This window comes from Halichoeres trimaculatus, unplaced genomic scaffold, assembly GCF_033239565.1.
Source record: "Halichoeres trimaculatus isolate MK-OKI-2021-1 unplaced genomic scaffold, fHalTri1.1 fHalTri1_scaffold_10, whole genome shotgun sequence".
Taxonomy (NCBI): domain Eukaryota; kingdom Metazoa; phylum Chordata; class Actinopteri; order Labriformes; family Labridae; genus Halichoeres; species Halichoeres trimaculatus.
In genome coordinates, this window is record NW_027437187.1 from 12,395,091 (window position 1) to 12,419,285 (window position 24,195).

Sequence of the window (24,195 nt, forward strand, 5' to 3'; positions counted from 1 at the left end):
TAACACATCCAAACTGTTCATCTGCTGTGTTTGCTTTGTGATAATCCCATCCTGCAAAAACATAATAAAGTACATAACAAGTCTGACGACAGAGGGGGTGTTTCAAAAGAGAATGGGGTGACGAAAGACACGATGTCAGAACTCAAACTTCAAAGACAAATGTAAACTCAAAATGCCAAATGTTGACAGCTGTATCTAGAGTGGGAGGAAATAAATGGTGAATAAGTATGATTTATGATTAATGATACCTACTTCACCAGTGTGATAGATTAGCACCAGGTCTGATGACCGTGAATGAACACAGATGAATTGCAGTTTGAATGCTTTATTTCCTGTATGTACGCATACTGCAGTTAAGTAGCAAGAACTAAAGGCAAACTAGAAAGGACTACAAAATACAACACATGGACCAATACATTTACAAAACATTCAAAATGTTACAAAATGGGCTGTATTGGTCCTTCTATTGTTGTTCTTCAATTTGGATCTTTGTACAAATTGTCAAGATACGATGTAACCATCACTTTGAACAATTTACAAGTGCCAGGGAGAGACTTCCAGAGCCAGCTTCAACTAGTCAAACTGTCAGCAAATTGTCTCCACCAACACACCTGGAGCAGACCCCCACCCCACCAGGGAGACTGAACTCCATCTTCCTGTCCCACTCAGGGAAAAAAAGGAATCGAACAAAAGTAGCAGGCAGCTTTTTTTTCTTCAATCATCTACCAGTCAGCCTCTGAAAGCAAAAAAAAGTCAGAAAAAAACAGGATTTGTGTGGGAGGAAGCAAACCAAGGACTTTGGTAGTGAGTGAAAATGTGTTTAGATGTCTTTACATGTCTTTACATTTATTTGACATGTGCAATTCTCTCCCCTTAGCTATGCTCCCGTTCTCCCTTTTTTCCAATATTTACATCAAAGCATCAAAAAAAGTATATTAAACAGCATATCTCAATCCATACTCTCCATCTCAACTCAGCCCCAAAGGGATCAACAAAAATTTAACTCCTTAGATCCGTGAGCAGTAGTCCTTTGATCCACATCTCAAACGACTGTGGGTGCCAGTTTATCCAGTGCCAACAGTACAGTGGGAGAGGTGTGTATGTGTTTGTGTAGGAGGTGGGGAAAGTGGGTCAAGGCCGCGGCATCTCTCCCGAGGGCTACAAGCTGGCTGGTACACAGGCTAGCTGGCACCGGTGCCCTCCATCACCTGCTGGGCCTGTTTCTGTCCCATGCAGCACTGGGCCACAGACTGGAACAGCCTGGAGGAGGAGAGGGGAGGACAGGTACCGTGTTAAGCTGGCAGAACTCACACAACTTCACTTTATATCATAATGTTCTTTAAAAACACCTCCCTACAACAACAAAACAAAGAATTTCTCCTGCTGGCACTCTGACACTTTAACACAAAACCAGGCTCTCCTGTCACACTGGACCTACTTTTCAATCTCAGGGGCACAGTGCACAAAGTCATGGCTCCAGAACTTGAAGGCAGGGTTCTTGATCAGCTCGATGAAGGTGATGAGGAGACCCCATGGGTGAGGCCTGTTCACAATCAGCCTCTCCAACAAAACCCTGAAAGAGGAGCAGAAAGCTCAGACTTAGTACATCCTTGTTTAACTCTGTGATGGCTTTACATATTCCTTCTACTGGAATAATTATGACCTGTCTCTGTCTCACCTTGTGATCTGCTCCTGGATGGCCTCTGTGTTGGCCTCAGCAAACAGGTAGAGCATGGTGCAGCTGAAGTAGTGAGTGTGGCTGTTGGGGTAGCGCAGCTGATTGGCGATCGCATTCAGAAACAGGTAGCGCCCTGAGAAGATGACAAAAGGAGCCTGGTCAGAAAGATCTGTTTTTGGCAGTTTGTTTTTAAATCCACATATTTATACACAAGATTTCTTTTTCATAGCTTTTTCATGAAACTTTCACTAATTCAGATTTTACAGAGCAAACAGTGTGAATACAAACTAATGCAAAACTCTTGATATTAAACTGTTCACAAGAGGCAGAAAAGATCTAAAATGTGCAGACTTCTCAGCCATCTGAGTAGACAAAGATGATGTGTAAAATGATTACCCTCAGTGTCCAGATCCACTGCCAGGTTCTGGAAGATGTCCATGTGTGCAGAGTGTGTGATGGTGCTCATGGAGGGGGTGCTGCCCTTGTTGTGGATGTGAGCAATAGCCTGGGTGCCTACGTACAGCACCAAAGCGTTGATCAGCTGGATGTTATAGCGGTTTCCAGGCTCATTCGACACCTGAAACAAGAGAAACACAAATTTTAGTCACTTACTTCTTTTATTTTTAACAACACAGCTCACAACAGTGAAGCTGAACACTGTTTCTACCTGCAGGTTGCTGCGCAGCTCAGACAGGAAAGTGACTGGTGAACGAGTCTTGAGATAAGAGTCTAGATCCTTCTTGAACTGGGAGGGCATGACACCTGTGAAGTTGGTGAGGATGCGTGGAGCAATGTTGATCTCACTCAGCATGTCCACCTGCAAAGAGGTAGTTAAAAAGAAACATTCATGAAGTCATGACTCCTCTCTGAAAAAAAGCTCAAACAGGGCTTCTTCAGACTGCCTCACATCAAAACACAAAGTGTGTCAAACAAACCAAACAGGTTGTGATGCTCTGAACTCAACAGCACCCCATGATATCAGCTCACAGGTGGGTCAGTGCTTTGGGTGTGTGAATGTTACCTTCAGGTTGGGCGTGAAGGGGTCGGGGAGCCTCATGTTGCGTGGAAAGGCACTCAGGATGAGGTTGCGGAGCTGGATGCAGTTGGGTGGGATTACATCACAGAAGCCGTAATGGTAGTCACACAGGAACTCTGGGAAGTCATGCAGCAGGACCAGGAGCACTCTGAGTGTGCCCTGAACAGCAAAGAAGAACAATTGAAGGTTTTATTGAAACAAGAGCTGGAAATGTACTGAAACCATCAAAGCTAGCCTATAATTGAAACAACTTGATCAGTTATCGTCTAGTAAAGGCTGAATTTAGTCAAGAGAAAATGCTCAATGCCAGGTTTTTCAGGAAGCTCCCAGACAAGTGTAAAGCAATAAAAAGTTCACCTTGTAGAGGATTTGCATAGGTTTGTTGAGCTCTACATTCCTCAGGAACGGGGCCAGGTACTTGAAGAGATCAATCAGCAGCTGTGCGTACATGGGCCAACCCTTCAACACAACATCCATGTTTTAAACCAAAGTGGAGAAAACCCAAAGCACAGAAAAAGCAGCAGACTTTGTTCATGAAACGACTAGGCACAGTGATTTGACTTCATATTGTCTGAGGGAAACATTTCTGCTTTGTTGTGAAATACCTTCTGCTGTGGTGTGTGTGCTAGCATCCTGGCAATAAAGATACGATGGGAGATGAGTTCCAGCCAGGCATAAACAAAGCCAGGTGCTTTGGTGGGTCTCAGGATGTGGAAGGTATTGCTGTGGGAATAAAAAGAAAATGTGAGTCTGAAGCAAAGTGCAGCAGTCCTAATGATACAGACCCATTTCAAAAACATTCAATTTCAGGGCAACAGCTTGCATAAGGACTCCTTTCACATAAGATCAGGATCTTGTGGATGCCGTACCAGAAAGCTGTGAGCGTCTGAAAGTTGATGGTCTCGAGGACATGCTCGGGAGCGTTGAGCTCCAGCAGCAGCATGATGAAAATTCGATGGTATGGCAGCTGTTGGAATTCAGTCTGTCGGACATCATGGTCCTGGATCAACACCCCAACCACGATACCCAGCACCTAAATGACATCAAAGGGTGGTATTAGAGTCAAATAAAGCAGCAGATCATTGACTCACTACATTTATATAACAATACAGAACAAAATGAAAGATCACTTGTATGTGTTTGTTCATAAAACAAATAACTTCTAAAACAAATGTTAACATGTTGGTCTGACTGAATTAGAACACAGCTGTGGATCAGTTTTCTCTTTGATATAAACATTACAATCTAACCCAAAACTGGTCTGAGTATTCTGCAAATGCTAAAAGTTTTTGAACTGTTTCTTGAAATGCCATGAACATAACAGTAGTGGTTGGTTGTGTTACTGTACCTTGTTGAGGAGGTTGATTTTTGTCACTGTGTTTGTGGCCTCCCCTGAGTGTTTGACCAGCAGGGCGATGAGTCTAACAAAGGCATCCAGGTTGTGATAACACTTGGCCCTGATGATGGCTGCACTGGCTGCTGGGTTGTGCTGCTGCTCTGCTTGTGCCCTATAGCTGATCTCCACGCACATTTCTGTGCAAAGCCGGAAGAACCTTGTGATCAGATCATCTGTCTTCAGGATTCCCTGCTGGTGCATCTAGAGGTCAAAGAAGAACATTAGAAACGATGAATTTGGGTCATCTGGATTGAAGTGAGCCAAACTAAGATTAATGTACTCTTACCTGGCCAACAAAGGCTGAGAAAGCTTTGGTGCTGTCCCTGCCAGCAGCAGCTGAGTGATACAGGTTGACCCATTCTCTCAGGAGGTACTCTGCCTTCTCTCTCAGGCCTGGAGGATCATCATATTCTGAAGCCTGGGAAATCCCAGAGTGCATCATGAAATTAGGCCCACCGTGAGCACGGTCGATCATGGCCTCATAGTTGGAGCGAACGACATCCATCAGCTGGGGGAGTCTGGGTAAGAGAAAACAGGTTAGATACAACCTTTCTAAACATTTAAAGTTGACAGAAAATTTCTGTCTGTTACATCTATGACTCACATTGTGGGCACTCAGTGATAGTTTAATAATTAATCCAATTTGATACTTTTTATACTTCAAATCATTTCTATGTGAACCTTATGTCCTCATTTGCTGTCCTTTTTCAAAACATTCATTGACTTTTCTATCAGTTGTTTTTGGTATAAAATATACAACACACACAAATAATCCATATGAGTGAGTTTTAACACATCAGTTGTTTACCCCTCAGGTGCGTTTGCTCTGGAGTGTGCACAGGTCCTCATTAAGGTCTCGATTGTGTGGAAAAGGTCAGCCTCCGTGACGTGGCTCACACTGCGTTCATCCACCAGCAGAAGCTTCACCAACTGCATGGCAAAAGCAACGGCCATGTAGTGTAGTCCATTTTCCATCGACTGGAAGAAAAAAAAAAACACAATGGTTTGTGATTATACTCAGAACATTTAGTCTTTCTAAACCAGGTCGTTGTTTTTATAATGAATATTAGTTTAAAGTTTGACAAGCTAATACTCAACTACACATTAAAGTACACACTACAGCGAAGACAAAGTCCAAAAACATTCTCATTGAGTAGAAAAAAAAGGACTGTGAGAGACAGAATGTGCACCTGTGCCAGATGTAGGTCATACTGCTGCATATTGACAAGATGGTTCCTGATCAGAAGCTCAACTGCCTCCACGTTGTATTTGTACTCATCGCGGCATTCAATCAGACACCTGCAAGCAAACAGCAAAAGACATTTGTAGATCACTGATTTGTGTCCTGACACAACACATCATGAGATTTTAATATCCGATCAAAGAACAGTACTGTTACATCAATAAGGGTTAATGTTAATAATGGTGTATGAAACATGTCCTCACCTGGTGATCTGCTTGTTGCACCACTGTGGTCCATAGGCACGTCCATCCTGCAGGGCTTTAAGCACCAGCAGATGGCACTCTCTGTAGCGCAGCAGCAAGTCGGCATCGGCCCCACTAGTAGCATCGAGAAGACCCTCCACAGCCTTTGACAAAGAGAAATAAGCTTAGGTTAGCATAGACTGATCTTTAACTCTGCCTCTCTTACACTGATCTGCTGCTGTATGATGAGCACTCTACCTTCTGCAGCAGGCCAAGAGCAGCGATGCCGTCTCTCGAGTTTCGGGCCAAAACCACAGCTTCCAGCAGGCTGCGCAGAGCCTGGGTGAGGGGGTTCATGGCAAGAGCTGGAGGGATGGCATGGAGATGTTGCTCCAAGTCTGCCATGCATTTATCATAGATCTGGGCCACGTCATCTGTAGCCCAGGCCTGTTGCTGCAGACACAGAAAGATGCAGAGTTGAGTTGTGTGAGGATTTCAACTGCTCCACTTCTCAGTGTAACCAGCGCTGCCACAGAGTTTAACTAAGCCTCTAAGACATTAAAAGAACGTACCTTCATGGGCTGAGCCAAGAAGCCAGTGGGCTGAGAGAGATCATTGCTGGGTAAGAAACCTGGTACATTCCTTGCAAACTCCTCATATACAGCCAGCTGTTTGGGGTCCACTCCTCCCACCTACATGACAAACACAAAGGTTCAAACATTAATTTTTATTGCTCTGACTCTGCACTGAGTAAAATGTATTATGAAATAAGTTAGGATAGATCTTAAACTGTAAGTAGCATACATGGATCCTAACTATTGTGTTTCTTCCTTGTTATTTCATAGCTTAAGCAGAGATCGTACCTTGAGTCTGATCTGCTCAGGCATGCGCTCAGCCTGGTAAGTCAGAACTACGGGATCACAGTAGCGACGGCCTTCTTGACGTGCATGCTTTCTCAGCTCAAACTCCTGGAAGAGAAGAGATTACTTGAGTTATGAGATAACATACAGGATACAAAATCTATCCACTTAAAACTAAATGATAATCAAACAATTCATATTTTTGACAAATATCTGCATCCTATGTTGATTGGAAATCACAGACTGTATAATTAATGGACACAGTCTCCCTCTGCGTTTCTGAAACGGGTGTAAGAAGCAAATCAGCTGTCACGGTCATGTTGGAAGTGACGTAGGCTTTGAGTACAGCCATAGGCAATGCTTTTTCCCGGTGAATAAGTTTTATCATAGTTTTCAACTTTCAATGAAAAGAAAAACTATTTGACTTCAAAACTCAGACTTAAGAAAACCATCCATCAATTATAAACTTCATGGCAAATTATTTCCATGGCCCCTAAGCCAAGATGACTCAAGCCATGTTCATAAACTGGAAACACGTTCATACTTGCTGTTGGATACATCTTTCCTAAAGTCTCACCGTGGCAAGTCTCTTGTCCATTTCAGGACCTGCCTTCTCCACAGCTGTTTTCTGAATGAAACAGCATGCCAGTTCACAGTTGTCTTGGGCAATCCTGGCTGCGGCCTCTTCCATCATCTCCCTCTGCTGAGGGGTTGGTGCCTGCAGAACAATGTCCTCAAGTTAAATACAAAAGGTCTGTACATACATATGTGTCTCAAAACTTGTATATTAAATATTTCTAAAAAGTTATTCAAGAAGGTAAAAATATATATTTTGAGCTCGCTATATGTGAACTGAATTGTTTCAAGTTTGTTTTTTCAATTTAACTTTGATAGCTAAGAAAATATAAAACACTGTCTCTAATTTTAAGCTGCACCTGTAGTGTCTAAAAAAATATCAACTCAGCTCTGCCTCTGAATATCCAGCAATTAAAGGTATCATCCCAAATCTAGGTATTTAGCTCACCCGCAGTGCAGCAGCAAAGCTGTTTTTAAGGTTGGTGGCGATGCTCATGAGCAGAGGCTCCCGGCAGGTGATCATGGCCATGCCAGCGGTCAGGTTTCTCATCATGTGGTGGGCTGCAACACGCATGCGGGACTCTTCTGAATCCAAGGCAAAGTCCTTTCTGATGATTTGCTCGCAGGTTGTCATGGCAATTTTGATAGAGCGGTCAACCACGGGGTGAACCAGCTCCTGGACAGCTCGCTCCACTGACTGTCTTACACACTGCTTTAGCTGAGGATGGGCCTGAAGCAGAGGGATCTGAAAATGGAAGCATCAAGAGGGAAAAAGAAAACAATCAGAAAGATGAGCAGCAAGAAATACTAATCAGAAGAGAGTTAACATACAGTTCTGCGTTAGTGGTTTGGAGGTCATCAATACTTACGTTGACATTTATGTTAATGTGTGGAGACAGGCCTGCTAAGGCATACACATTAATGTCATGATAGCTGAACTGTGGAGTGGGGGGCCCAGTGGTTGTGCAGGTGGTGGTGGTTGCAGCTGGGGTTGATGGAGGAGCTGCAAATGGAACAAAGTCTCCTGTTGGTCACAAAACGCTCATTTGATTAAAATCACAAGAAAAGGCAGATTTTCCAATCAACACAGGCAGAAAGCAAACATACAAGCAACACAAATGAGAAATACAGTGCTATATGGACAAATGTTTTAAAACGAAGCAGGAACACAATCAACAAAAAACTGACAAACATGTTGAAAACAGAAACAATTGCCACCGTGGTTAAATTTTAATACGCCAGAGGCAAACAAATAAGATATTTTGAAAGTCAACAAGGAATTGAACACATTCGATGCAGAACAGAATAAAAGTAGCTCACTGCAAAAAGCCTAAAAGGGGCATTCACCTGTGGTAGAAACTGGCAGCATCTCTTCTGGAGGCTTCGTCTCCTTCTTTGGCGCAGACAGCTGCTCTTCCAGGCTCTTCAGCTTCTCTTTGTCCTTCAGTAAGTTCCCCGGTTTGAGGTCGTTGATGTCCAGAGACAAGTTCTTACACAGAACTTCAATCTCAAACTTTAGATTCAGCTGTAGTGAACAAGGAAAAAATGTGAGCAGCAAGTTACTTTTTTTATATTTCAGAAGATTTTTTTTAATAGTGGTTTGATTGTGACTTTCATAACAGCTATAAGGGTAAACATTAAGATAGATAAGATAAACCGGGTAGCAAGTTTAGAAGCACAGTCACTATCACTGTCTAGAGAACATTATACGTGTGGCTAAAGGTTAGCTCGGGTTACCTTGAGGTCATGTTCTTGATGCAGTTCAGCAAGAACATTCATTATGGCCATGGTCCAGGGGTTCTGGGGTCTGAAGACCTACAATAACATAAACACAGATTAAATAAAACCAAATAAAAACCTAAATCTAGAGTCCAGTGGTCCGATCAGATAAGATTTACTCACCATGCTGCGAAGACTGGACTCCAAAACTTTTGCTACAAAGGGAACAACATAAAGCAGTTCCTGTTGGCCTTTCACATAGGCTTCCAACAGCAGAGACTTCACCTCCAGGTCCTGTAACAGATTAAAAATGTGTCAAGTCAGCTGGAATTGACAACAGATTCCCTGCATCACATGATTAAAAACATAAGAAGATCTTACTGTGTAAAGAATGGGCTTGTTTTTGGCCAGTGTAATCATGCCCAACCAGTGACCCAAGTTCTTCAGCAGGGAGCGATCTGAGAAATTTGCAGCTGCCTTGTCAGAGGTCAACAGAACCTAAGAGAAAAAGAAGGAAAATTTAATGAAAATGAACTCCAGCAGGCAAAAAACTCTTCACGAGGATATTTTAGAAGCAGTTGTACCTTGATATTCCTGTAAGTCTCATTGAGGACCATCTTGACAAACTCAGGATTCTTCAGAGTGTCCAAAAAGTTGGAATAGAGACTGTGGAAGTTGGGCTCAATGCTGACACGCTTCATTACCAGATACTGAGACACCCAGGGCATAAACTCTTCCTTCACAGTCTCTTTTAACTCCTCAACCTGAAGAAAAGGAATAGATGTTTATAAAATGTTTCTCATACTCCCATGATTTAGGATGAAGCTACATTTGCTCTGCTTCACTGTACCTTCTGTGTCATGTTTGACTGGGAAAGATTGTTGAAGATGAAAGCAATCTTCTCCTGAACATTCTCTGGGGGCTCTACAATCCTTTCTGTTTGGTCAGTGGCCACCAGCAGAGTGTCGATGTTGGTTGTGTTGATGGAAGGCTGCAAGTAGGTTCAACAACAATAAAACACTGCAGCTAATACTCAAATGCTCACTGATAAGGCATGCATCAACAAAACCACACTCACAGGTACATCTTTTTTGAAGCTGCTGGGCGTTGGTCTTGTGATGGTGGTGGTCTTTGCCACTGTGGTTGTAGTCGTGGTGGTGGTGACCAGGGTGCTGGGCTGGCCAGGCTGTGAAGCTTTGGGGACCCCGGGCTGAGACTGGGCTTGTACATGTGCCAATGCCAGACTGCCAGGGGTGGTGATGGACCCTTGCATCTTCACCGGAGGGTCCCGTGACTGTTGGCCATACTCGATATACTGTACACACAGGATATTTAAAAGTACAGAGCGGGAGATTTAAATTTTTACTGTGTATACAGGGGCCCTCTCCCTCTTCCACAAAGAGAGAGAGAAAGTAAAAATTGAAATGCATAAATTAAGGAAACCTGATTACCTCTTGTAAGTGGTGGGGGAATTGCAAGAAGTGGGCAATCGAGGCCAGATGTTGACAGTATTGAGGGTAATCCTTCAGCCTGGTGATATTGATAGCATGTTAGTCATAAACAAAGTCACAGCTAAACAAAGGGACATCATGCCAAAGGAAACAGCTCAGTACCTGTTCTTAAACCTATCAAGGGCAGCAATTCCAAAATAATACATCTTGGATCCGTAGGGCTTTCTTAAGGCTTCGAGAACATATCGAAGGGCCAAACCAAGAGCCATGTACGTAACAAGACCCTTCTCAATAATGCCTCCAAAAAGGCAGGCAGTAATGTGCAGCTCCTTGTCTGGGTACTGTGGGAAGAATCTGTACTCCTCAAACAAGTTCCTCAGCATGCAGTTGAACACCTCTCTTTCCCGCTTGATGGTTGAGTCTTTGAACCTCTGCAGCATCTCCAGAACCTGTCAAAAGAGTGGTTAGGTCTCTGTGAGACAAATGTAACTCAAAAAGAAACATCTTGAGGAATATAGAGGAAATGAATTTATAACTACTACTCTCAAAGAATGACTGTGCACATACTTCATCCACAGACATGGTTGGGTGAGGTGGGTGGTTGTAGATCCGCTGAAAATAACTGTTTGCTTCATCGTCTATCTCCTTACTAAAGTGCTGGTTTGCCTCTGGCCACACCTGAGAAAGGTCAGCTGAAAGACAAGAAAAAAAGAAGACATAATGATAACTGTTGTTTACTCGAACACTTGTAGGAGCCCAGTGTTTATAAAAGAAGAGTATATTTAGAATCAAAAAGCATTCTAACTGATCGAGTCAGGTTAGACTTCTTTTTGAACTGGGTAAATGACTCTAAAGTGGGGCTGTCAGCATAAGCAGACGAGGAATGGAAGACTGATCTGTATTTCCTCTGCCATTGTTGCTATTTTTTGATTGCTGATTCTTTGGACCAAAGAAACTATGACAATATCATAGACCTACATACTATGAAAGGACTCAAAGTTTGAACCATGCGAAAGCTTTCTCTGTAGTTTTTCTGAGACTAGAGGAACCTATGATTTAAAAAGAGAGTCACACTGAAGTGCGTTTGGAATTCAATAGTCAATCAAGACTACCATTTCTACTGCAGAGGAAATACAGTTCTGAGCAACGCAGGGCGGGGCTCTCAGTCACACCAATACCACCACCACTTACAGGCCTTCATCTTACTCTGCTGAAAGGTGGGCGGGTTCAGCCCTGGTGTGCTCATCTTCCTGGTACCAAAAGGATCAGTGTTTACTGCTGGCATCCCCAGACCACTACCAATACCAGAGCCAATGCCGGATCCCAAGGGACCTGGAGGTGACAAAATCCATTAGTCATTTTAATCCAAGCCTAAACTATTTTCCTTTGTGAGATAACTGGAAATTCTGCTTTGATGTTTTTATCCCAATTGTCTTAACATGTCATGAATTAAGTATGAACCCTAAGCTGTTCTTCAGTTTATTTTACACTTCATACTTATATTTAGTTTAAGCAACAACGTAACTAATAACACAAAAATGCCTGTCTGATTTTCACAGCATCAAAAACATACAGCATCAAGAGCCTCGTTAAGTATGTTTGCTAATTCAGCAAGAACGTCAGAATGAGAAAAAAGTAATGAAATATCATCGTACCTGAATCCATACCAGGAAGCTGGGAGGACAAGCTGCCTATGCCCCCAAACGGTGTGCTGGGGTTTGGGTTTGAGAGAGGAGGGAAAGCCTTAGCTGGGGATTGGGGATTACTGAAAGCTGAACTTAGTGAGGTTGGGAAACCCTGCATGCTTTGAGTGTGAGAGGTGGCAGTGCCCCCAAGGTTCAAGGAACCCATGCCTGAAAGAGGGTCCATCTGGAAAAAAGTATAAGAAAAGGATGAGAGTCAGTACAAAGAGCGTCAAAAGTTCAAGAAGATGCAAAACCCAGTCATTTGTATTTACCTGCACTGGGGAGATGGCATCTAGGCTGCTGGTACTGGGGGCACGTCCTTTTGGCATCACCCCTGGTGGTGGCTGTCGGGCTTTATTCATTACATTGCTGCAGTTGGCAACCATGGTCAAGATAGTCTCTGACACTTCCTGTGACACGCTCCTGCAGACAGAATGAATCAAATGTTAAACTTAAGACCATGATAAAAACATGTAGATGACAAAGGGGAAAGGGCCTGTAGAAACTGAGAGCAGCTGAGTTGGGAACTTTGCACTGTGTTTAGGGGTGTGAGTATTACAGACTTTATTTGACATTAAATAAAAGGCCAAAAATCTAGAAGTGACAGAGATGCAAACAGAAAGCCTCTAACCCAGCACACGATTGCAGGCAGGCCAGCATGGTGGCTAAGGTCTCTGGGGGGAGCTGGGCACTTTTGGGTTGGTCCTTGTCTGGGGCCAGACCCCCCATGATAGATGGACAGCGCCGCTTCAGGAATGTCACACACGCCTGGATGAACGGTTCCTGACACAAAAACAACAAGTGATTATTACACACAGTAGAGGGTGGAATGCTCAGTGTGTAAAATTTTCTGGAGAATGACTGAATATAGGTAAGACCCAACACTTACCCCGTGCTCTCTGATTTTGTCAGTCAGCCATTTATCAAGTTTGAGGTATTCACGGCGAGAGGCAAGTGCAGCAAGGTCAATAACAAAGGCAAATGGAGTACCATTCAGCAACATTGATAGAGACTGGGGAGAAAAAAATATTAACATATTAATCATCATATTTTTACCATTATTTAAAAAATCCTATCAGGAATGAAGATGACAACACCTGGCTATTTATCTCTCATTTACACTATTAACTTGGACTACTAAATTACAACAGACACACACAAGGAAAAACAATAATCAAGTTTAGGTCATGTGTAGTTAAGCAGTATAGCCTTATTACTCTGTTTAGCTTGAAGGAGTTGGTTTTGAGGCAGTGATAAGTATAAACGAACAAACCTTTAGGTCCTGGGCTACATCAAGGATGCGTGAAAGCTTTGCCTGGTCATACTGTTCCCCTCTCATGTACCACTCAGCCATTGAATGCATTATTAACTGACGAATGGAGGGAGACTGTCCCTGCAAAAATAACCACCGGTACACGTTACTTATTCAGTTCGGGGAAAAAGAAAACAAATCAGAACCATGACCACCAAACTGAAAATAAACTCGCCAAAACAGAACTGAAGTTTGTGACACCAACCTGTCCATGCCACGCGTAATGCAGGATGATGGCAGAGTTCGGGTGGTTGCCCAGGAAAATGGGCATGAGGGTTGAGATGAGCTCATGGCGTAGAGTGTGCCAGGAAGTGGAGATCTGCAGCAGCGCCAGCACCAACATGTCTGGACAGTGCTTGATTGGGAAGCCAAAGAGCTGCTTCACCTGCTCATACTGACCCACCTCAGACAGCCTGAGCAGGCTCTCCACCAGGTCCAGACTTTTCCTGTTAACAAATGGAAACCATGAGTCAGACACACGGTGTTCTTCTGGAAACTCCTGGGTTAACTGAGCTACATTTAATATATCAGACTACACAGACTACACAGAAAGCAACTGCCCTAACAAATGTTCCATACCAGGTAGCAATCTCCCTGTTATCATCCTCTGGTGGGGCCTTAAGGATGTCAATAGCCACAGTGTGGCAGGGGTAGTCAGCAAAGCAGAACACCTCTGGACTCATCAGAGAGTGCTGAATGAACGATAGCTGAAAACAGAGACATGGACATAAGGCTTTAGACAGGGATCACATCACTGAACACTATAAACTGAGCAATGTCTGGATAGATGACCTGTCCTTTCATTTTAATTGGTTTACTAATTGTTTGTTCAGTTTAATTTAGTCAAAGTCTATGATTTGGCAACAATTAATTTTTTTGCAACAATCAAACCCTTTTTTACACCACTTTATCATGTTTTAGAAGATATTGGTTAATCACCTGTCCCTCAGCGTGTTTCCAGGGCCGGTAGATGAGATCAACCGGGAAAACCTCCATGCCCAGTCCCCTCTGGATGCCATACACCACTATATGCAGGCCTTTACTGTCCCGGATTACAAAGCCTGGATGGTCAAGTTCATAGGTCACCTCTTTGAAGTTCAGGTTGGGATTCTAAAGGACAGAAAAAAGGAACATTGAAAGCTGTTAAAAAAATAATCATGATAGATTTATTTTCTAACCTTTTATGAGACTGATAATAGACTATGTTGTTCATTGCATTTTTCTCAAAGCACAACAAAATCCACATCCATATATAGTGATAATATTAAAAAATTAAGTACAGTCAGTCCACAAAGCTTTACAAATCTAGTAAAATAAAAGGTTGTCATTGTAATGGAGCTGTGTTTCTCACTTTTTAGTTTTCGATTTCTCTTGTACTGAAAGTAGAACACAAACAAATAGTATTTATTGTCAGGACAGGGTTTCACTTACCACTTCCTTCACAACATCGATGAGAACCTCAACGTTCCACGTGTGTGCCTGTGAACCATCGTTCTTGTCTTTACCATCACTCCAAATACCACTTCCTGGGGCTGAGATGGACTGTAACAGAAAACACAAAAGAAAATGAATTTGAAACACACGAAGAAAGACAATCATGGAACAATTTTTCAAATTTAAAAATATTTTAAAATAGTTCCAAACTCAACTTATAAGTTACTTATTCAGATTACACATTTTGCTCCAACAAACTCAACTCAAAACATTTCATCTTTTTATTATTTAATGTTTTGATTTAAAAACTTAAAAGTGCTTGTGGAGCTGCTCTCATCATTTTAAAAGGAAATTAACTGGAGATAGGCAGACAATACCAAAGGTCTAAAACTGGATTAGTTGAGTGGACAGCAAGGCTTCACAGTCAAATGTCTGAGCCTGTGTTCAAGATGAATTGTTTCACATGCCATCAGACAGCACTGTGCTTGCCAAGTTTGAGGCTCCAAAGCATCAAATGTCTTATGGCAAAGATTGAAAGACAGCCTCACTAGCCTTCCTCCACCCACCTCCAGAGTTCACCCAACCGCTCCAGGTGACTGACACTGTGTCAATGATTATCTAGATGTTTGCAGCACAACATAGTCCTCAATTTTTTTTAACTAAGTGTCATTTAACAATAAATCAAAAAAGCATGTTTGTGTTTTCTTTGGTCCATAAACTAAGATTTCGGTCAAATACAGCAGAGAAAACAAAACACTTACTTGCAGAGGGATACCATCTGTGAGGCCGGAGTGCGTACGGGCCATCATACCCAGGACCCTGGCTACCTGGCTGGCTGTCACCTCCCTCACCCCATACTGGATGATTATGTTTCTGCACTCATCCAAACTGAGGAATCACACAAAGGGACAACGAAAAGGAAACAGATTTTTGTTAAAGTTTAGCTGTTGTTCACACAGCCAGGTTTTTAAAATTCAAGAGGCTTTTACAAACAGCATTTTCATGAAAATACATCTTAAAAACAACTCACTTTGCACAGAAGCCATAACCAACTTCTTGCATGAATTCTGCAAGAGAACTCTCCATCATGGTCTTAGCTAACTCCCCCGAGTCTGGCAGAATCCTGTCCATGAGAATGTCCCGTTTTTCAGGGTACAGCAGTGGTGCGAGCACCACAGGGCAGCGCTCCTGGGGGAAATCTAACAAATGATACACTTTTTAGAAAAATAATACTGAAAAACACTGCAAAGCCATTTACTGCTGGTATATCTATGCTTTAAATTGGTTGGATGGCAAACCAAGTTTGTGTTGATCCCCTTACCTCGGCAAAGTGTCTTGAGGAAGGCGTCGATCTGCTCCTGCCCGACCCCACTGGCTCCCTTCTGGCCAAACAGTAGATGGGAGAGCAGTAGGTGTAAGACCTCTATAGCAATGTCTTGGAAGCCACCTTCCTGGTTTCCTCCGAGATCGGCGTCGACGTATGACCGCAGGAGGTCTGGGAGCTTCTGCTTTATGAACTGTGCAGCTGAAAAGAGTCAAAAGAGAATCTGTTGAGAACAGGATGTGGGAACACTTCAAAGGGTAAATAAAAACATCTGAGGTTGGAGGAGGAGAATCTTTTGTAGAAAAGGACAGAGACAAGGTCTGCACAATTATCCTTTTACATGAAGAACAGCACAGGTCAGTTTACTCTATACAAGGTATACGTTTAGCTGTGGCTTGTGCGTCATTTTCGAAGTTGTGTTTTTTGTCGTGTGAAAAAGGCAAACAAGGAGTGACTTTCTGTGACATAGAAATCTATAATAAACTGTGTTTATTTCTAAAAGTGGCCCTTCGAAACAATTTCTGTGACCATTATAATCTAGGGTTGCTGCCTACCTAGTGGCTTAAGACTATACATCGTATATATAAATTGGGATGCAGAGATACTGATCCTGGTTTTGGCTATCTGTGTATGGGTGCCCCTCAAAGCTGGATCTGTATCGGTGCTTCTAACCATTTGATTTGAAATGTTTTTTTCTGCATTACCAGTCTACAGAGCATAAACATTTACAACAGAATATTAATTTTTGTACATTCTGAAGCATTGTTTTGCTGGTAAAAATTCACATGTTTTACAGTTTAAATAAATATTTAACCCAAGTAATTCTGTATACTCATTTTTTGCCTTTACCCAAAACATTACCAGTCTTATCCTACATTAGGGCCTTCAGGTTATTATTTAACACTGGTATCAGATTGGTATCGTTAAAAACCCAAAGCCCAGGTATTGGTATCTGTATTGGACCCAGAAAATTTGGATTGGTGCATCCCTATATATAGGCTACAGTTCATGTTACGCATTCACTGGATGATCTATTAGTTTTCTACAAGTTAGATTAGATTATACAGAAGAGTGCAAGATATTGTCAAGGCATAAAAACATGTCTATATATCAAAAAGACAATATGCAATGGCACACTTATTCTGATGGTAAATGAGAACTGGTTCACAAACATTTAACCTGGTAAAATAAAGGTCAAATAAAAACAAATAAGAACGCATTGTCCAGTTTTTTGCTTGTTTGAATAAAACCTAGGAAACAAGTTGATTTATTTCTTTTGAAACTGGTTTATTTATAGTGTTTCTAAACATCCGCCACCCTTCCACTCTTCAAAAGACTTAATGTACAGGCCAACAAGAAAAGCATGAAAAAAAGAGATCACAGATTTGTCAGGAAGTTGTTTGAGTGTGCTACGCTTAACTCTACCAAGGGTTATAAATGTCAAGATCGTAACTTACCAAAACCTCGAAGGTCTGTGTTGCTGGAGTTGAGCAGAGCAAGGCCAAATATCACCTTGAAAATAAAAGAATAAAAAATTCAGTTCAGGCATTTGTGTATCCGGGTCTATGGCTTACTTTAGATAGTTCTTGCTTTAAATGCAAAGCCTGTTCTGTACAATATATGTGTGACAGTTATTGAAAGTCACTGTTGAGATGACTTACCTCCTGGACCTTGCTGAGCTTTAGAACTTTACTCAGTTGAGTGAATAGGTGGGCCGATGGCTTCAAACTCTGAAAGACAGTTTTATTTTAAATGTTTTCTTGATACAAAACATACAACAAGCTTCAACATATCAGTACACATGCATTTTAAAGGCATTAGAATAATTTTATTTCTAAAACCAAACTATTTCTGTTTTTGCGGCTTGTGACTTGATTTTTTTTTTGCCTGCTCTTGGTGCTAAGACTCTGTGACAAGACTGTGGTACAGAAAATTCAGGATACTTAAGGAAAGTTCAGAAATGGCAGCATCAGCCTCTTACCTTCTGGTAATGCAGGGGATTGTCGATAGCGTAACAGAGAGTAGAGATAAAGTTTGGTTTCGATATCAGCGACACACACTCCTGGATCAGAAACTGTGTCTTGGGCAAGTTGACAAGCAAAGCAGGGAGAGGAAGGGAGAGAGAGGACAACAGAGGCAAGTGAAGAACAAGGTAAGACAGGAATTCTATGAAGCGTCAACATTAAATGATAGCATTAATATCCTGAAAATTTAAACTGACAAAATATTATGAGTCTGCATCAACAATCTACAAAGTTAGAGTGAAAGGGCACCCAGGTCAAGTAAGGCAAAGAGTTTAAACAATTGAATCTGAACAGTTCAAAGCAAGACTATTCTCTTATTTGTTACATAAAAAAATAAAAGTACAGTGATCATCTCCCATACAATAATCTGTCCAAAAGTCTGGGAAGTCTGTTACAAATGATGACTTTCCACTACGACCATTATTCAGTTAGGATTTAGCCGTTTGAAACGTATGTGAACATATAACTGCGACCAACTGATCACAAAACATCTGAGTATCAAACTACCTGTTACAACTGTTAAAATAATTACCAGCAAAACTGATTTAACTTCAATACCTAAAGCTCTGAAAAGATTAAAAACCCTGGGTTAAACGTATTTAACACAGCTGAAATAAGAATTATCTATCCAATAACAGGAAACTTCAAAGGCAAGAGTCTGATGGTGAGAGTTTGGGAAGCAACAATGATCCAGAACATATTTTAAATGAGGTATTTCAAGGAAATTGATAAGTTTTGGATTAACCACACACATTGTTCTCCGAGACACCTTTTGAGCAGGAGGAATTCTGCTAGGAAGACTGGGCATAATAATCCAGAAGCAAGACGCAAAAGACTTAAAGCTTGCCACAGGATACATTTGCTAATAACTGGAGTTGCCAAAGACTCGAAGAGCACAAACTGGTAAAGTTCACAAACTTTTGTGGGGCCTTGTACCTTTAACTTGATAATAAGATGTAACTGTTGATAATGTAGAGAAAAAATGTATAAAACATAAGTTCAAAGTCAGTTCTTTTCTGATATACGCCAATTATGACATGTGAGAATGATGTGAAGGTATAACTGTCAGAAGTTACAGTGATGAACACAGCGTGATCAATTTTCAAGTGGTGCATGTAGCTGAAAGTTGTATGTACCCTGTAATTTGATTAAAGCGAGAACGCCTCTCTGGTTTTCACAACAGGCCTTTCTGTTGGAGAGAAAAGCCTGGCTGATTAGGCCGACTGTGAAGTTACAGCTGAATACAAAGCCAGCGTCCAAATGCTGGGATCAGCTCGCCTTTGCATGCTTATTTCTTTTGTACTAAAGCAGAACTAAACTGAACACTGCCACTTTTTCATTCAACAACTGCTAAAGCTAAGGTCACAAATTTTCCATTTAAAATGAGTAAAGGATTTAAAGTTAGAGTTTCGGCAAATGTCTGATACAGACATTAGGCCTGAGATCTGTTCTTACTAACCCTGTCAACACTTTGATTTTATTTTTACTGCAAGACTATTTTGGCAAAAAATTTAGAAATCTGTATGACTTTCTTGCTGGTAATCTGGCAGACACTATAATGGATCCAAAACTCAAAAAAGTCTGTTACATTTGACACCATGTCACAAAATGGGAGGAAAAATGCCTTTGATCATTTGAGGAAATGAAATGGGTCTGTATTGCAGAAACCGATAATGTTACTCTAATTAGAGGTAGACCGATATTTGGACATTTGTCTCTATCGGCCATCGGCCGTATTTTCTTTTAAAAAGCCGATTTTTGATCCGTTGTATAAAATGACGCAATTTTTGATCAGGCACAAAAAAGATGAGCACCTCAAACTTGTGGAACCACTTGGATACATTACATACTTTTGTTCAAATTATATTATAAGTTTAAATTTCTTTTTTGACATTTTAAGAAGAGTGTGAATGTTTACTACTGCTTGTTACATTGTGTGTTTACTCAGACAAAATATTTCATTGTTTTGAAAGCTGAATAAATGTTCAGAGGACTGGACACAACTTGTTGTAATAGATTTCTTTTAGTTGCTCAGAAATTGCTGTGTTTCACAAAAATGTGATAAATATATATTTATTTAACAATCGGCCTGAATATCAAATTGGAAAAATCGGCTATGCATATCGGCATCGGCTGCCCAAATTTGGAAAGCATCGGCATTGGCCCCCAAAAAACCCATATCGGTCGACCTTTAACTCTGATGGTTACTTCTTTTTCTTGCTGTATAAATTATACATAAAAAAATTATTCATAAAAGTTTCATGTTTCAGTGAACTAAGCAAAGCTCTTATTATTTCTTTCATGATTTCATGGCTGGTTCATTTCCATTCATGGATGTTGACATTTGAGATTCTAATTCAAATTTTGGTTTCATAATTTGGTGATTCTGCAGGAGATTGGTAGGGGTTAACACACAACTCTTATGAAAGTCCTATATGTGAAGTTGTCTTTTCAGTGTAACATAACATAGCAGCTGTTTTTGAACCGACTTACAGGGAACATATGTTTTACCTTTTTAATCCCTGGATGCACTAACAGAAATGTAAAAACTGTATTTTTCAAGTTCTAAAATTATACAGAGAAAAAACATCTATATCACCACCTTCATTGTTGGGTCAAGAAATAAAGAACTTATTTTGACTGAATAACCTGCATTGTTTTTTTTGTTATTTAAACTTAAAAGATTTGGGCAATTCCAAGCAAAGTCGAGCCTGTTTTGTGAAAACATATGAATGAATTAACTTTTTAGCTCAGTCAATAAATTTAATGTTTTCTACTTGAGATCAATATTTCATGTTAACTACAGCTGTCAGCAATCTGCTAATAAGTTTTAGGAAAGAAATGCTAGTTAACATTTCCATATAAACATAAATCTTCTGAAAGTTACAATCTGAGTATATGAAACACAATTCCCCATGTTAGACGGAAAGTTGAATTAGAAGGATGAGCAAAGTGTGAAGTGTAAACTTTCAACTTGTTTAATTTCATCAAAAATTACCTGGTGAAAGTCCTTGCCACTGCTTTTACCATCGCCACTGAAATCCACATGGGAGAAGAGACAGCGTAGTAGATGCCTGTCTGCCTCAGGACCGTGACGATTTACAATCTGGGTGAGCACAATCAGATAATATCAGTACACATGGACTGAGTAAAACATTTAAAACAGCAGTTTTTCTGTTGACAGCCTGTAAAAGTTTGTTGTTGTACCAAATACGTACATGCTGTATTTCTTGTTGGCTGGCTCTGTAATTTTTCTTCGTTAAATTGTCCACCAGATAGCTGATTTGAGACAAAGCCAGCGAGAGCGAGTCAAGATTCATTGCTGGTTGGGGCGGAAGCAGGTGGCCGAGCACGGCGCAAAATCACCATTATTCCCCTTTAGTCACTTCAGTGATAGGTTACTTCTGCTCCCCCCCCCCAAAAGGTGTGAAAAATGTTGGCTTCCAAATGGATTTTCCGATCAGGGGCTACCAGTGCTAAGTAGGGTCCTTCAGTTTAAAATCAAGTTCAGCATCTGTGGTAAAAGAAAAAGAGAAAGACAAAAGTTCAAAATTATTAATGTAACACAAGATGTATGTATATGTAAATTTACTATAAAGCAAACCATGAATAATCAGTGACAGAATAAGTTTCTCACTTGACTGTTCTCAACTCTAAGTTACCTAGACTTTGATTGTAGCAGGACAACATTTACAATCTACTGAAAGCACACAACTCCGTAACAGGCTTAAGGCCTACAAGCAAAACAGACCCGGAGACACAGTATCATTTTCATTCGGTGGCCTTGCCCGTCTATGCCAATCAAAACCCCCTGAGTACACTAGTATGAGTGGAGGCAAAGCAGTCCAGTACCCTATCCTAGCGGGGATTCCAGAGTTATATAAACTTGGCGTGCCAGGAGATCTCACTAGGCCTCGACTGGGCTCAGTAAGAGGCAAACAGACTAAAAGTCAACCTGATTATACTGTTCTAGGACATAAGCATCTCAAAAGCTAGGTTAGCAAACAGAATATGAAAGCTTTATCAAGTAAGAATTAGTGTTATATTGAGAGAAGCAAGCAAGTAATTTCAAGAATGATAATTTATATGGACTCACTCCGCAAAACAAAGCGCAAGCTAATGTGAGTTAGCACCCATTCAGTTGTCCATTGGCAGCCTTAGTAGAACTAAACGTAGACTGCATTACAGAGTAAATATACATGATGTTGGTGTATTGCAAAGTGAGTAGCTAACTAAAACGACTTAAGCGTTTTGATAAATGGTCATCTAAGGAAACCTGGCTACGACAGCTATCACCATGATGCTGGTTAACACTTGCTAATGAGAACTTCAAGACGTTAGCCAACATGTTAACTAAATAATTTAGCTAAAGTATACACTGTTAATTTCATAATACGTTTTCAGCAACAAAAAACTGTACCGTGGTAAGTGGCTTCAACACACACAGTCCTACCTACCATTTTTACCTGTCCATTGGTTAATATCTGACATCCATCATTCAGAAATGTTTCCTACTGTGTGTGGCTACGGGCTCATGCTATTAGAATAGCATGTACGTGAAGCTAACTTTAGCATCAGCAGACCGTTTCAAGCTGTTGTGTATGAATCGGCACTATGATATGAGCGCATCTACATTTGTCAATTTTGGAACCATAGCTTTATATTTTGAATGCTTTGCCGGATATTAAGGTTTCAGACGCACTAGTAGCATAACGGTTCTAAGCTCATAGGCCGCGAGTATTGCGGAGTATTTGTAAGATCGTGTCTGCTAGCGTTAGCATTAACCTTGTAAACGTTAGCTTATTTGAACGGGCTCCAAGTAATCTATGAAACCGCTAACACGAAAGGTACTTCAGCTGCCGACTGTCTTGAAGTGACACGTTAAACTTTTAACTACTTTGCTTTCGATTTAAGTTCTGACAATAACTTAACGTTTACAGTAATGTAAAGACGTCTATTTTGCGAAAATAACGTGTAGTTACCCCTTTTGCTAGGAGCATTATGACAGCTGGTTTTCAGCAAATAGACTACCCCGCGCTGGTTGCTAACGGCCAGGTTTCGAATAAATATCGATGCTAATAGGTTTAACGTGACTCTCTTGACGTTAGTTCAACACAAATGTTTTGTTTCTCACCGTGCTCCCAAGAAAGTTATTCAGATGTTCATCCCTTCTTGTTTCTCACAATAAACTTGACGAAATGGAAGGGTCTCTTTGCCTCCAGTTCAGTTTGATTTTCAAAATAAAATGGCGACTGTCACCAGGGCGCGCTCACGGTTAGAGACGGGTGCGTGAGCTTATCCGCGCGACATAAACGCTCGGTGCTCGCCGATAGACACCTGGCCAGTGCCGGGTGCAGTCGTTTAATAACTGTACAATAATTTCTTAAAAAACGTTTTTTATTCTACTCTTACCTTTCTGCTTTCTAACCCTAACCCTAACCCAAAGCAAAATAGGAAAATGTTAAGAACCCTTTGCTGTTTTATTAAAGGAACTGGTTAAAAAAACAAACAAACACAAAAATCAAAGAGTTTTATCCCAGCGATGAATTACCTCATACCCATACTGCAGAATGGGTGTTTGACGAAAGGATTAGTGGCATGTTGGCTGACAAAAACAAAACTACCATTCGATTCTTGTGGTCAAAAATCACGAGACAAAAGGAAGAAAAACATCGTTGACCTTTTGAAGTCTTATTAGGATGCATATATTGATCTAAACTCTACAACATGAAGCGTGTGCATAAAGCAAATATTTGCGGGCTTAAGTGTACAGAGGGTGAAAAAGTAGTCCTGTCTCTAATATCCTCAAGAGTGGTGCAAAGAGTTCAGGGAAAAACAGCATTTTGCATGAAAGAGTGGCTGATAAACCATTGTAGTTTCTGAATAGAATTATTTTATTGGAGAAAGGGTAGGCTTTCATATTTAACATGATGTGAATGTGGGAAAGAAGCATTTTCTAAGAAGTGAAAACATGATATGAACAGAAAGGTTTAAAACCTTTATCAATTCTTAAATGGCAACTGTTTAAGTCCACTTTATAAGAGCAAAATCCCTGCTTGTGAACTGCATATCCTTGGATGGCAGCGCAAAGGCAAGTCAATCGCTGGCAAAGTTGTCATTAGATGTTATACAGATGAGGTCCAAAAAAAAACTGAAAGACAGTCATAATAAAAAATGTTTTAAAAATATGTTAGGTTTGTTATCAATCACATGTGTGTTTATTGTGATCCATGTTTGGGATGTTCGATATTATGTGTGATTGTGAGCACATATGT

General features: G+C 40.9%; 1 protein-coding gene across 5 annotated transcripts; it reads right to left on the bottom strand.

The window, feature by feature from the left end:
* Window positions 1–96: 96 nt before the first annotated feature.
* On the bottom strand, window positions 97–23,215 carry cnot1 (CCR4-NOT transcription complex, subunit 1). Of its 5 annotated transcripts, none has more exons than XM_074676719.1 (49): window positions 23,055–23,215; window positions 21,139–21,434; window positions 20,919–21,026; window positions 17,878–17,976; window positions 17,558–17,626; window positions 17,354–17,408; window positions 15,894–16,097; window positions 15,603–15,771; window positions 15,334–15,460; window positions 14,570–14,680; window positions 14,078–14,248; window positions 13,718–13,845; window positions 13,344–13,584; window positions 13,100–13,219; window positions 12,716–12,838; window positions 12,458–12,609; window positions 12,099–12,249; window positions 11,797–12,010; window positions 11,333–11,473; window positions 10,709–10,833; window positions 10,304–10,590; window positions 10,142–10,220; window positions 9,769–10,005; window positions 9,541–9,681; window positions 9,275–9,454; window positions 9,072–9,188; window positions 8,874–8,984; window positions 8,709–8,786; window positions 8,319–8,496; window positions 7,841–7,974; window positions 7,420–7,716; window positions 6,973–7,113; window positions 6,399–6,503; window positions 6,108–6,227; window positions 5,794–5,988; window positions 5,557–5,699; window positions 5,301–5,409; window positions 4,919–5,088; window positions 4,397–4,628; window positions 4,063–4,311; window positions 3,584–3,747; window positions 3,320–3,437; window positions 3,072–3,173; window positions 2,700–2,873; window positions 2,346–2,495; window positions 2,075–2,255; window positions 1,679–1,811; window positions 1,439–1,573; window positions 97–1,260 (listed from the first exon to the last, which is right to left on the bottom strand). In XM_074676719.1, the coding sequence occupies exons 2-49, from the start codon at window positions 21,238–21,240 to the stop codon at window positions 1,182–1,184; spliced, it is 7,149 nt and encodes a 2,382-aa protein (XP_074532820.1). In that variant the 5' UTR covers window positions 21,241–21,434; window positions 23,055–23,215; the 3' UTR covers window positions 97–1,181. The 5 variants fall into 5 exon arrangements, with proteins under 5 accessions (XP_074532820.1, XP_074532823.1, XP_074532821.1 ...); XM_074676722.1 differs by having other exon boundaries at window positions 99–1,260; window positions 11,348–11,473; window positions 17,878–17,970; XM_074676720.1 differs by having other exon boundaries at window positions 99–1,260; window positions 11,348–11,473.
* Window positions 23,216–24,195: the final 980 nt, after the last annotated feature.

Excerpts from the sequence above, each read along its gene's own strand:
- cnot1 (XM_074676718.1), bottom strand. The coding sequence starts at position 21,240 with ATGAATCTTGACTCGCTCTCGCTGGCTTTGTCTCAAATCAGCTATCTG. Across the intron at positions 13,846-14,077 it reads GGAAACACGCTGAGGGACAG|CTATCGTTCATTCAGCACTC; the intron begins GTGATTAACCAA and ends CTCTGTTTTCAG. Across the intron at positions 8,497-8,708 it reads ATCAAGAACATGACCTCAAG|CTGAATCTAAAGTTTGAGAT; the intron begins GTAACCCGAGCT and ends TGTTCACTACAG.